General features: G+C 46.5%; 1 protein-coding gene across 1 annotated transcript; it reads left to right on the top strand.

Moving 5' to 3' along the window:
• LOC133357123 (intelectin-1-like) lies at positions 1 to 11,892 on the top strand. Its single transcript, XM_061574914.1, is given in 8 exon segments — positions 1 to 162; positions 538 to 666; positions 1,573 to 1,826; positions 4,638 to 4,796; positions 5,393 to 5,516; positions 7,458 to 7,501; positions 7,503 to 7,565; positions 9,702 to 11,892. Coding segments are annotated over 8 exon segments (978 nt in total). The 5' UTR covers positions 1 to 110; the 3' UTR covers positions 9,855 to 11,892.
• The last annotated feature ends 2,417 nt before the right edge of the window (positions 11,893 to 14,309 follow it).

The following is a 14,309-nucleotide window of genomic DNA, read 5'->3' as shown; positions in this document are numbered from 1 at the left end:
GCAAAGTTGCGTTGGGGGTTTTGTTACCTGCAGCGGTTTGTATGTATTGTATTTACAGGCTTCTGATCGCTGTAGAGTTATAGAGAGTTGAGTGGTTTCTCTGCTTATCCATGGGGCTGTTCAAATTGTCGCCATTTGTGAGCATTTCTACGGCACTTTTATGTGAGTTCCTTTTTATTGAAGTTCATGCAATTGATGCAATCGATACAGTGCGCAAGTACATATTTTGCATGTTTGTATATTTAGTTTTACCCTCTTATGCAGTAACATGTATATGTATGTTCAACTTATTTCGCACCATACATAGGCAACTGAGCTAATGAGAGGTGTGGGGGAAGGACAACAAAGTTGAATGAAGTTCAGTTTGTTCAACCGTTAAGAATAATCAGATATAAACAGTAATTGTTACATGCGGTTACTGTGTGCCACCAATGAAATGTGATATGTCTACCACCGACTTGGGATCACCAACAGAAGCATGCTGTGCTTTGCTTGTGGGGTTTGAATCTGGGTGATGCTGATGCCTTGTGCTTCCAGGTGCCGGTGTTGTGAGGACAGCAGTGTGCTTCTCAGCAGAGGATTGCAGTGAGATTTCACAAAATAAATGGTCCGAGGAGCTGCCACACTCATGCCTTGAAATCAAAGAGAAGACAAAAACAGAGAGAGGTGAGGCTAGATGCTTCACACAATGCTGCCTTCTGCTTCAATGGAGATCTACCCCCTAACTAAGCTGACACACCGATATCGGAAATCCGACTCCGACCTTTAAGCCCAGGGGTCGGCAACCTGCGGCTCTTTGGCTGCCCCCATCTCCCCGCATCTCGCTTCTCTGAACAAAATAGTTTGCAATTGCGAGTTTGCATGTCAAGGAAATGTTTTTTTTTACTTCATGGAAGCTGGTTAGTAAGTACGGGTGTTCGTAAGTCGGGCATTCGCTAGTCGAGGACTGCTCGTAGAGCTCAGTGGGCCTTACCTGGTAAAAACAAAAATTGTATTCATAGCTTATTTATAGTTATAATTTGTTATTTGCTGTCTACCTGTTGTGGTTGTGTAAACGTCGCTCTGCGTGCGATGCGGCTCTCAAACCTGTTTTGGTCAAAGACAAAAAAAAATTGCTCCTCTTATACCTTGAATGGTTGCCGAGCCCTGGTCGAGCCTCACCACCAACTGTCACGTCCCCCCACTTCCTGCCGCTCGTCCCCTACCGCCTCAGCCCTCCCTTGGCTTCCCGACCCCCTCATATGGGATGTTGGCAGGGTCTGTTCATGGCTGTGATGCCATAAAACCATGCCCTCGATTTCTACCACGTGATGCACCCCCTTTTCACCCAGTGACCCAGCCACCAATTCCGAGCAACTGATTGGCCCATGCCACCTGCAGTAGGCCCCTCTCTCAACCTCATAGCACTACACACTGTACCAAAATACACATTTACCTACATAATTGGTTTGATAATTGGATTGGGTATCACAAGTGGTCTGTTAATAGAAAGACAGTGCACTGGGAAACCCACATTTGTTCCAATTCCACACATAACCAATTTGTTGAATCTTTTCCCTTTGCTCACGAAAGATGGGCTATACTTGCTGCAGACGAAGAGCGGGCAGTCCTACCAGGCGTTCTGCGACATGAACACCAACGGAGGAGGCTGGACCCTGGTCGCCAGCGTTCACGAGAACAACATCGCGGCCAAGTGTACCACGGGAGACCGCTGGACCAGCCAGCAGGGCAGCAATCCTGCAGTTCCATTCGTAGATGGAGATAAAAACTGGGCCAACCTCAACACATTTGGTGTCCCCGAGTCGGCCACTGATGACGACTACAAGGTTTGCCTGCAATGCAATTGCACCTCCACCACTTGGACCCACACACGAGAGCAGGGGTTATAAAATGTCCAACTCACAACCTACCTGAGGCAGCCAGGTCGTTTTCTGTGACCCATACCTAGTGGAATAGTGCGTGAAAAAACTGATGGCTGGTGATTTCTAAGTCAGAGCAGGCATAAGTACAAATTCGTACCAAGAAAGGATGATTCAACACATTCTGTCAGTCATGTAAACAACAACAACGGTGTGCATCGGAGGTGCCTACCTTTGTATGAAGGTGTTAAGAGTGCAGCTCACTTTGTGATAGTATTAAAGTGCAGCTTGCACGCAGACACAGAGACGACACAAACATGAATACGCACAGACATGGAGACAGCTACTGAGACACACCGACACAGAGACACAGAAACAGAAACACGTACAGACACACACAGTAACGAATACATTAAATCTTGATTTAAAGCTTTCGGGACTGCAGGAATCCATACTCTTTCGTTCTTTCGGTAAAGTCACGTAGGTAGAAAAAAATAATAGATCACGACGTTTCGATCGCAACACAAGCAACCGTCATCAGGTGTGAAACAAACACAGCAGGAGGACTGCTGACGTAGGAGTATACATTCCCACAAAGACCCACATCCATCCTTAACATACTTTTGGGGAAACAGTTGTTAGTGAGGACCTATGAATGCCGGCACGGCACACCAGAGGGTTGGGTGACCAGCACCACTTCCGGCCGCATTTGTGTCCCAACTGGCTATGTTCACACACTGCACCAGGTACTCACACACAGACACGGAGACGCAGACACAGGGAGACGCACACAGAGACTTGCATATAAATACAGAGACTCTCACGCAGACACAAATACACTCACGTGGTGGGGCAAATTATTTTCTGCGATTTTGGCAACGCCTCTTGATTTCCTTGTTTTCAAGAAGATAGGTATAAGAGATTGTGAATTCTCTAATCTACAATGCATTCTCACCCACTCATCTGGGGCCCACAATGAGTTATTGGCTCGGTGCGTCGCAAACTTGGTCTCTTAAATGGCCAACGTCGGAGGCACCGTTGTCAGGGCTGCCGTGGCGGCAGAGGCCACACGCCATGCTCCTCCCCCCTACCTGGGTACCTTCACTGCAAACTACACATAGTAGTCCCCTGACCCTACCTCTCTCACTCCCACCCCCGCTCCCATTCTTATCTTCACTCACTCCCATCCATCGTGTCATCCCTTTTATTCCTCTGCCTCCCATCGCCATCAATCCATTCCCTACAATCTCATCAATGTTTTCCCCATACCCCCCCACCAATCTCTTCTCTGCCCCTCCCTGCTCCCCTCCCCCCGTCTCCCCCACTTGAAACGTGGTCTCTAGAATTCACGCTCTGTTTGTAACACAACTGCTGCCACTCTGGATGCCTTCTTCTCCCCACACCTTGACGCCCTGGTTTCACTAAAACTTGCTACCATCAACACTGCAACCCCTGCTGCTCTCTCCTCTTTATGCTCTTTATTTATTCACTCTCCCCAGACTGCTGGGAAGAAAGGTGGTAGTGTTGGTCTTTTCATTTCCTATCTCTGGTCTCATTCCCCTCCTCTCTTTCATTTGCTCTTTCGAGTTGCAACCCTCTTCTTTTTCCGGTCCTCATTCCATCTCATTCCTTAAAATGTATTGCCCACCAGGTCTCCCTGCATCCTTCTTCGACCATATCGACTGCCTTTTTGCCTCTATTTACCCTCTTCCTCCCACCCCCTCATTCTCCCAGATACCTTCCAGCTCCACCTCAATTTGCCCTAAATCTACACAGTTTTCCTCTCTCTAAGAGGCTCCTTTAATCTATGCCTTCTTCCACCCCCACCCCTCCATATGTAGTGATGCAGTTCAGAGACAGTAGTTATTGGAGGCACCTTCTTTATTCCACCCACAATGGTGACGACACATACCTGGGTGTACACTATATATATGTCACACAGAACCGTCTATCGTCGGCAGCACTCTCTAGCTAGAACAGTTGGCAGGCTGTCTAGCTAGCGGTGTCCAGTGATGGTGAAGACGGTGGCGACGACGGTGGTGAGGGAATCTGCTTCCAGAAACAGCCCCGAGCTCTCGCTGAGGGCCCCCTCTTTTATCCTCCCGGAGTGGCCTTGCTCCGCCCTGGCCACGCCCCCCTTCTGGAACCTACTGGCAGGTTCCCAGGGCTTCCAGATGGACCCCTCCATGAACTCTGCCTTAGTTGTCTTCCCCCCGTGTATGCTGTCACCTGTTGATATGTGTACTGTCGTACACTGTAGTTACCAGTTACCACTTTCAGTCAGCAGTCAGCACTAATACTCTACACATATATCTGACAACACTTTGGAGTTCTTCTATTGCACTGCTTCCCTCATCACCACTGATCTCTGCTCTCCTAATCACTGTCTCTTCACCCTGACCATCATGTCACCCTCCGACCCTATCCCTTCTCCCCCACTTCCGAAGAAGAAGACCTCCGATTAGCACAGTTAGCGATGTACGGTGAGAAAGAAATTCAACATACATATACAGTATGTATATATATAGTTCGCAAATGTCCAACGTGTCGTGCTCTGGATCTCCCAAACCCAAATGATACTTGGGAGAAAAAAATACAAACAATTGTGTAAAGTCTGCTAATATAGATAAGAAATATGTGTCAATGTTTTTTTATTCTATGTGAAGGAACTGAAACAAGCAACACATGTCAATTAATAAATGATCGTGTTTGCCCCCTCGTTGCACTCAGTTAAGTGGTTCATCATAGCTCTGCTGCCTGTGTGTTTAATTTATTCAGAACCCGGGATATTACGATCTGGAGGCAAATGACATAGCAGTGTGGCATGTTCCCAATGGGACTCCTCTGCCTGCGTGGAAGACATCATCACTCTTCCGCTACCACACGGAGTCGAAGTTTCTGGCTGCCTTTGGAGGAAGCCTTTACTCCTTTTTCAAGGTAGAGTCCTTTGTCTGACTTATTGTGATTCATGAGGTTGAAAACTTTATATAAAAATTGTAGTGCGATGTGATATGCCTTTGACCAAACCACCTTGAAGGCACCGAACTTGTCAGATCTCAGAAGCTAATCAGGGTTGTGCCTGCATAGTGATTGAATAATTGACCAGCAAGGCTTAATTTAATGGATATATTTTCTGGAGCTCAGCCCCAGATAGCTCTGGTGGAAATTAATGCCCATTAACCAGTAGGAACAGGTTGTTATCACGCCTTCAGGACTTTAGTGAATAGCAATGGACAGTGGGGCAATATATGTTCCTATGTATGTCTATGCCTCCATATATATGCTCCCTACCTCCACCAATCTGCACTTGACCAATGTGCTGATGTATGGCCAAGTAACCCCTATGACCCACATTGTGTGGGTAGACCTTAATCTAGCAGTGATTTGACGGAAAGGAAAACGCATACATGATATGGGTGATCTTAGTGGGAGCAGACACATCAACACACATGAAAAAACACATTGTAAGTGGCGCAACACTGTTCTGTTGTTTTCAAGTAAATATTAATTGATGGTTCTCCTTTTGTTGGCAGAATTTTTTCCCGTTAACGTACAATTCCGGAAGCTGTCCCACCAATAACGGGCCTGCCTACCCCATTGTTTATGACTATGGAAGTGACGCAGTCATCAATTCTTACAACTGTCCTAACTGTGGGGGTAAGTATTGCTTATGTAGGGCTTGAAACAAGCGTCACGCGCTGGGTCGATATACGCGCACGTGGCGGACAGTGAGGGCGAACGAGGACACAGGGCGCTGATTGGCTAGCCGTTGTTGTCGTACCAATTAAGGTGGCGTGATAGTTAAGGGGGCTGCAGGTGGCCGGGGGTAATTGAGGACGCAGGCCGGTGATTGGACGAGAGGTATTGGTGTCTATTGGCGTCGGCGTGTCTGGAACCACAACGCCACGTGGCACGGGGGCTGGGGGCGAGTGGCGTCGCGGGGGGATGACCTAATTAATGAAGGGTAATTGGTTCGGGGATAAAGGGTGAGATGGTAGAGTGAAACGGGAGTGGTTGGTGCCTGGGACGAGAGAGGAACGGATGGAGAGACGGAGCAGCGGATAGAGTGAGTATAGCATAGGGTGGCAGTGGATAGAGAGAGTACAGTGTAAGGTAGCAGTGGATAGAGAGGATACAGTATAGAGTGGCAGTGGATGGAGCGAGTACAGCGTAGGGTAGCAGCGGAGTAACGGACCTTGGTGGAGAGTTACGACGGAGTGGGACGACAAAGTTAACAAAGAGCAGCCGAGCTGGAGCGCGAGAGAGAGCAGAGAGGAGAATCGCTGGAGGAGCAAAGGAGAGCGAGCGAAGCGAGCGGAGTGACATTGAGTGATGTCGACGGAAGGGATGTGGAACTATATATGTTAATAAAGACGCTGTCGCGTCGGTATGAGTCCTACACTTATACTACGTACTTTATCTGCGATGCGGTATGATTAACAGATTGTCATAGTTAAACAGAACATGCCAATTCGATACTAGTACAACACACCATTGTGTTGGAGCAAGTCGTACAGGGAATTGAGTTCTTAGGCCCATACGGCGTACAGCCGTTTCAATACAGGCACTTTTTTTTGTCTATTTGTGTTTCTCTCTTGTGATGGGGCTTTGTAGGATGAACGTTGAGATTTATAGGGGCACGGGGTGACCAATAAGGTCTGAACTGGTCTGTAATGAGGTAGGCGCTGATAAGGGGTTGACAGGTATGGCATTACGTAGTTCGGCAGAATACGGTACAGGTGTAGCCAAAGGGGGTTTTACATATGCCATATGGGTTGTTGGGCTGATTGAAAGCAAGTGCGGATGAGGATTCAACATTTAAGGGGACACATCTCCCTCTTCTGACAGAAAGTGGTAACTGTTTTTTTAATCTTTGAACTACATTTTAAAAATTAAGTTTTGTCCGTCTTCAAAGCAAAAAGAAAGGTGGATTTTCGATGCCCTTCGGGTCAAAATGAGGGTGGAGCTACGGCTGTGGTCAGTGGCTGTTCGCGGTTTTATTTGTTTATCATTAAAGAGTTTAATTGTAAACAAAACATATCCTGAGTGTAATCATATTTGACTACACTAGTTAGGTGCCGAATTAGGAAATAGGTTGTAGTTTGCAAGTAAAATTAAAATAAAGGTTGTTTTACGGCACCCGCAATTCCTAATGCAACAGACAAAGCGAGGGCACTTTGTTGGTGAAGTTCCCCGCGAATCGCAACTTTGCAACTGACCTCTCTGATCGCTGTGATTCCCCGATCTACCTGTTGCCCAATTGGACCCCCCCACCCATTGCGGACGATTGCAGAAAAACCTTTTCTGCATTGAGGGCCTTTCTTTGTTGGCCTCTTCAACAAGTCTCATGAGACTGGCACGGTGCCCAACAGTTTTCTTTACGATGGCTGCAGTCACCCCACTTTTGAACAAAGCGAGGTTTAAAAAAAAATCACTATCCTAAAGCTGTGTAAAAGTGAGCGGCGCTGACAATAAAGTCGTACCCAGCTCACCGTGTGGCCCATTTGAGCCTTCCAGAAATGCCAGTTGCTTCAATGTTAATGACAACTGAAGTTGACCGTCATAAATGCATTCAATAAATGAGACCATGTTCCACAGGCGGAACGACAACAGGGTTTGTGCAATTCAGAGTGTTTAACAGTGGAGAGAGCCCCATTTGCCATCTGCTCTGGGTTGAAGGTCGTCTCCAACTGTAACACTGAACACGTGAGTACTTCAATACTTGCTATCGAGCACGCTGCTACACCGATGGCAGCACAGACGAGTGCATACAAATACAGTAAACACTAGATCATGTGACCTTTTTGCCGGCATCAAAGTATGAAAAATAAGAATAGGTTTTACCCTTTCTGGCAAATAAAGCACGTGTTTAGATATTAAAACAGCAAAAAGAAATACCTCGGCCCCCTTGGCATAACGTTTCTCGCCTCCACCATTCACGCTTCACTACAGTGCAACCTCATTCTGGCCATCTGGAAATCATCGACAATCATCCCACTTCCAAAACCCGGCAAAGAGCTAAATCAAGTAACGTCCCTACAGGCCGAATTTCCCTACATTGGCCATCAATCAAGATTTTAGAGGCCCTCATCCTTCCAATCATCACCACCAACTTACCTCCATCTCACTAATATGGATTTCGCCCTGCACACTCAACAACAACAGCTCTTCTCAACCCAACCACCCAAATTGCAAACGTTTTAAATGAGAAAAAGAACACCATCCCACACTATCGTCACTTCCCTTGACCTTACAAAGGCTTTCGATACCGTTAACCACCTTGCGCTCATCAACATCATCCAGGGTTCTACGCTACCATTAGGCTTTGTTTGCTGGCTTACAAATTACCTAAGGGGCCTGCCAATGATGCACTCTCGTGATATTCAATCCTCCTCACGAAAGATTCATGCAGGAGTACTACAAGGTTCCATAATATCCCCAGCGCTGTTCAACACCTACCTCCACGATCTACCAACTCCTCCAAAAGGAGTACAAGTAGTCGGCTATGCCGACGACATCACAGTTTACACTTCTAATCAAAATATACCCAAAATGGAAAACTCTATCAACTCCTATCTAAAACGGCTCAGTACTTTCCTAGCCAATAGATCGCTTCAACTCTCAACATACAAATCAACAGTCACCCATTTCACACCTGATCCTTATCAAGACAACTTACATCCCAACGTCATAATAAACAACAAACGCCTCCCACTAGCAAAAACCCCCAAAATTCTAGGTGTAACCTTTGACACCATGTTCAGCTTCGCTCAACACGCCAGAAACGTCTATGCAAAAGTTAACAAATGAAATAACATCTTACGAGCTTTAGCCGGCATATCTTGGGGTCAACAAAAGGAGACTTACTCCTAACCTACAAAGTCATTGGACGTCCCATCATCAATTATGCCAGTCCCATTTGGTGCCCAAACCTCTCCCTATAGGTTACCAAAGCTCCAAACCTCCCCATACCAGGCACTATGCCTAGCCACAGGATGCCACCTCATGGCGCCCATTGACCATTCCCACCAAGAAACAAAGTTCTTCTGATTCAAGAACACTGCAAGCTTCTCATCGATCAATATCTGGCTTCATGCCACTTGACAACGCATCCTTGCACAAAGCTACTGAAAGCCCCTGCACCTGCTAGGAAAATGAAATCCACCTTGCTTTCCTTCAGCTCTACCAACGTACAATCTACTTTAAATGCTCTTCCACCAAATAGCACCACCAAATCAATTTTTAACCACTTGCACACCGCTGCTACCATGCACTGCCTGAACACCTACAAGCCCAATGTTGTGCTAGGGGGTTGCCCCCCACCCATAGCAGATGACGAAAAATCCCTGACCCGGGCAATTCGCACAAAACTGGCTCAACACCGTTCAGGTTATTGCTCCATGCTAACCGATTACCAAACTCGAAACGACCCAAACGCCCCAAAATCGATTGATCTCTGGTTAAACCCTTCCATAGTGTCCACACAACGCCGCCTATAAACAGAAAGTGCGAGAAAAACAACGGACACAGATATTATGGGCTAATTGACCGAGATAGACGACTGATAATATTTACCACCTGTGCTCCCCACCGATGCTTTGCTCGTTTCTCTTTCGCATCACGCCTTTATTGTTGTTGGAGAGCGACTTGTTTCCAACTGCCCAGTAGCATCCCTCATGGGCCTCCTCCACACACAGAGGCCGGTCTTGATTCCGCCGGTGCCAATCATCAGCAAGTCCAGTCAGCTCCACATCCTGATCCACATCAGCCTTTCTCCTCTCCAGCCCATGTGATGCCCGAGCACATGCCCACTCAAGTAAATGGCAATATCTGTGTGTGCAGTTCTGTGTAGGCGGTGGCGGCTACGTGCCTGAGGCATCTCCAAGGCAGTGCAGTGACTTTAGTGCCTTCGACTGGAGTGGCTACGGGACAGGTGTGGAATGGAGCGCAACAAAGAAGCTGCTGGAATCCGCCATCCTCATCTACTACCGTTAATCTGCCACCTGGAAAGCGCCCCGTGAGCAACTAAAGTGAATTTATTTACAAAAAATTGACAGACATAAGGTTAGTGCTAGGGTATCAGCAGGGGACCTCCCTGACTGGCGGGCCGAAAGATACTTACGATTTCATTTCATACGGCCCACAATCGCATGACCCAACGATTTTTATCCATTCCTGACAGCATCTTTGCTGCACTAATCGGCGTATGAGAATGAAATATTTTCTTTTCACAGATATGTTTCGTATATTTAGAGTGCTCAGTTACTTCCGTCAATGTAAGGGCCTAATTTTGCTCTATCGACACGCACATTCATTTTTCAGTCATTATTGGATAATGCTAAGGTTTGTGTTAATGTGTGGTCTGCCAGAGATGATTTGAAGTCCTATTCGATCATCCATAAACAACGTATACCCCATCCCTTATACTCCGGATTGGTCATCCAGTTATGGTCAGGATGAGTAGATTGTGCTCTCTTCTGACAATTTGTATCCACCCCAACCCAGACCCCACAGTCCTTATTGCCGAGTCTGGCCTTCTCACTTCTTGTTCACTTTTCACTTTTTGTGTTTTACAGAATTGTCCTTCGTTCACAAGTCTGTTTATAAGTTCCCAACAACTGACCTGGCACTATCTTTATTTGATCCTTATGACAGTACCCCGGGGTACCAAATAATACAAAATGGCCGAGGCAATTAAATATTTAGTTTCTGGGACTATTTTTTTACAGGGGTGTACTTCACTCCGCGACTGGGGCACCAATCAATCCGAAATCAGTGCTACTCCGCGATGTCGAAACGCCAAACATTAGCATACAAAATCCGTTATTGCGAAATTCAACTTTCAATTTGTGCATCGTGTACAGCTCGTCGAGATGAGTCGATCGCCGCATCGCCGACCATCGACAGACTAAACGTGACTGCATCACGGACATTGTGCGACAGCCGGGGTACTATGGTACCCCGGGGTTCCGCCATAAGGTTCACTTGAAGAGCACTACTTTCAGCGGCTTCAAATCTCCCACACAAATAAAAACAAATCCCACATTTGTCCACAAGGGGGTGGTGGGGTCAGTGGTGTAGCCATCGATTCTGCAGGCAGTGCGACTGCACCCGGGCCCACATAGGAGAGGGTCGCTCAGGCGGCAGGTCACGAAGAGGGGAGGAACTGGACAGGGTGCCCCATTTCACTACCTGGGCCCAGTGCCCAGGTAATGAAATGTTGTTCACACGATCCAGCTGCGATGACAAGGTTATGTCAATGCTCTCTCTCTCCCGTTGTCATTCGGGGCGGTGATATGGCCCAGTGGTAGCACGCTCTCCATCTCATGCAGATGTCCACGGTTCGAATGCAGCAGCCACCCCTGATTAATACTGAGCGTGAGATAATAATTATAATCATCATATGCGCCATCAGCTTCGGAGTGGACGTTACAGACCCCCTTACATCGTCATTCACAAGACTCGGCCATTGGGTGCTAGTTTTAAGATCCACATTTTCTAATCATGAAACTAATCTGCAACTTATTCCATTGGGATTAAACGTAAGCAATCGGCCCCAAACTGGCAGACTAATGCCCGTTTGCAGGCCAGGTTCCGAGTCACCTTGTGCCAACAGGGCCAGCTGCTACTGGTGCTGCCCTGTCGAATGTGTTGAGAGGAGATGTGATGTTAAAGGAGTGCGCTATTATAAACAAAAACAAATTAATCCTACAGTTACTCTACATTCACTTGTTTTACTATATATTCACATGTAGTACTCTATATTCACATGTTGTACTAAAGAGCAGAGATCCTTGCATATTCCTACAATACCCTAATATCTCAAGTAACACTTTATCTCACGTTACAGTCCAACTGATATATTCGTTCCATTATACATGCTGCTATATTTCTTCAATTAATTTTCCATGTCTACATATTTTAATGCCTAAATAGTATGCCCCGTACAGCATTGGTCAACTTATTCCTGGCCTTAGCCCAGTACCTGTGAATCCCTTAAGGTCAGTGCTCGTCACGAATTTTCAGCAATGGGGGGGGGGGGGGGGGGTGTCACTCTCGCTGATAAGACATCGTCAGTGTGAGGGTGCCGCCACACATTTGAAACCATTGGTGGGTTTGACAGCAGCACGATCATGATGATGGGGGTGGGGGGGTGTTTTCACATTCTTGTACTGTGGTGGGGGCCGCACGTCAGGAGCCGCAGACTAAAGGTCACCAGGGGCCACCGGTTGGCCCCGCGTGGGCCTTGCAGTGAAGAGCGACTTGCCTAGAAAGAGAGGCAGCAGACGTCCTCCTGTGGTTAGATTGAGGAGGTGCTATTCTGCCTCCAAAAAGTCTAAATACTCCTCTCCAGGTATATAAGCCTTACAAGCCTTGGAAATTGACCTCGTGGTTAGTTAGCCAATCGAAATCCAGCACCGTTTCTGTCAATGGTCACGTGCTTCCTCGCTTCCAATGGCATTGAAAATCCACGTTTCTTTTTGCTTTGAAAACAGAAAAAACTTGATTTTAAAAGAATGTAGTTCAAAGATAGATAAAAAAAAAACAGTTACCGCTTTCTGTTAGAAGAGGGAGATGCGTCCCATTAAATGTTGAATCCTCATCCGCACTTGCTTTTAATCAGCCCAACAACCCACGTGGTAGATTTTAAACCCCCTTTAGCTACACCTGTACCGTATTCTGCCGAACTGCGTAATGCCATACCTGTCGACCCTTTATCAGCGCCTACCTTATTGGTCACCCCGTGCTCCTTATACATTTCAACGTTCATCCTACAAAGTCCCATAACAAGGGAGAAAAACAAATAGACAAAGTTTTGGTTTCCCGTATTGAAACGGCTGTACGCCGTATGGACCTGTAAACTCAATTTCCCTGTACAAGAACACGGGGTAACCGTGTGGGTTGACAGGTATGGTCTTGGGAAAACCCCACGGTGTCTTGCATGCTCCCTGTTAAATGTCTCTCACTGAGCTAGATGAGGAAATATGTGAAACCAAACTTGATTTGAAGCTTTCGTGACTGCAGGAATTACTCTTTGGTTCTTTCGGTAAAGTCACGTAGAAAGAAAATACATTTAATAATAGAACACACCGTTTCGATTGCAACACAAGCAATCGTCATCAGGTAGAAAATAAACCTCGTGAACTTAGAGAGACAACAACATAGCCACACAGAGACCCAACGCAAGTTTTTGAGGCCTTAAATAGAGAGACGGGGGGGGGGGAGAGAGGTGGGTCCGCTGGCGTAGAGAAATTAGCATGTCAATGAGAGAGCTGTGTTGAAATGGGAAACCATTTTTTTTATGTTCACCCTTTGCCTAATGCAAGTCCACAATCTACCCAGGAGTATAACTGTGGACATTCCACGTTAGGCCAACATCAACCGACGTTGGACCCCAACGTTGAATGTCTGAATCTCTCAATTCGAGGGATATATGAACAACGCGCTTTTATTTGTGCCATGTGATATTAATAGGCGGCTTCATAAGCGAACAACTAATTAACGATGCTTCATTTTTAGACGATTCATCTCCTTTTGATTGCTTGGGGTTTGTGGCTTTAGCTATTTGCTGATCATTTCTACTCTTATACAAAATATAATCCGTGATAATAAAACGCATGCCAATTTCTGTACGTGTACTGACATTTTTTGCCGTCGGAATGACATTTTCAACACTTTCTAACCTCCGGTTGAAAGCATTAATTGCATATGTTCATTGACATCTATATTGAAAACTCATTTATCTAGAACGTCTTTTTGTGTTCAGGTTTGTTGGCCTTCCACCGCACCCCTCCAATTTCCACGGTTGGCTACGTACGGTGCAAACGAAGTTCAACAAACATAGATTTGAGGGTTGTGGTGTTAGTAACATGGAATGCACAGCCAGCTACCGCTCATGTCTTCTTAAAGTACCATATCATGGAGAGATTACAATGCTAATCACCGCTTTTTTAAAGTTGTCGTCGGTATATTTTCACGATAGGAAGTGCCCGTTCGTATATGTTGCGGTTTAAAGAATGGCTCGTGGAAGCATATGTCACAGAGCCACCTATGAGATCCCTGAAAGTGACCTGTTTCACTCAGTAAGGGGCAGCTCTATCCCTCCTGTGCTGTCACTCAAGAGGACCGTGTGATGCTCGCTACGTGACAGTAACGCTGACATTTAATCTGCGAGCTGGAGTTTAGCCAAATTAATTGAAGAATTCAAGTTAATGCGATTCTTTTTTTTGTGTGCAGATAGACTGAGACGATAAACGTCATGCCCTTGAGAACCTGGTTTAACCTCAAGTACATGCCACCAGCCTGTATGTGAACTCCAGATCTCAGATGGAGCCAGCTCAGCACTGACATCCAAAGCCACGCGCTCGACACTTCCTATTACACATCACTGTTGCAACTATGTCGAAGCCAAAAAACGTAGAGTGGCTCCGCTTACAAAGGAGCAGACGC

This window comes from Lethenteron reissneri, chromosome 56 (genome assembly GCF_015708825.2).
Source record: "Lethenteron reissneri isolate LAM-NWPU_2019-01 chromosome 56, ASM1570882v1, whole genome shotgun sequence".
NCBI classification, from domain to species: Eukaryota; Metazoa; Chordata; class Hyperoartia; order Petromyzontiformes; family Petromyzontidae; genus Lethenteron; species Lethenteron reissneri.
The sequence above is the reverse complement of the archived record's forward strand: the minus strand, read 5'-3'. Positions and strand labels throughout refer to the sequence as shown.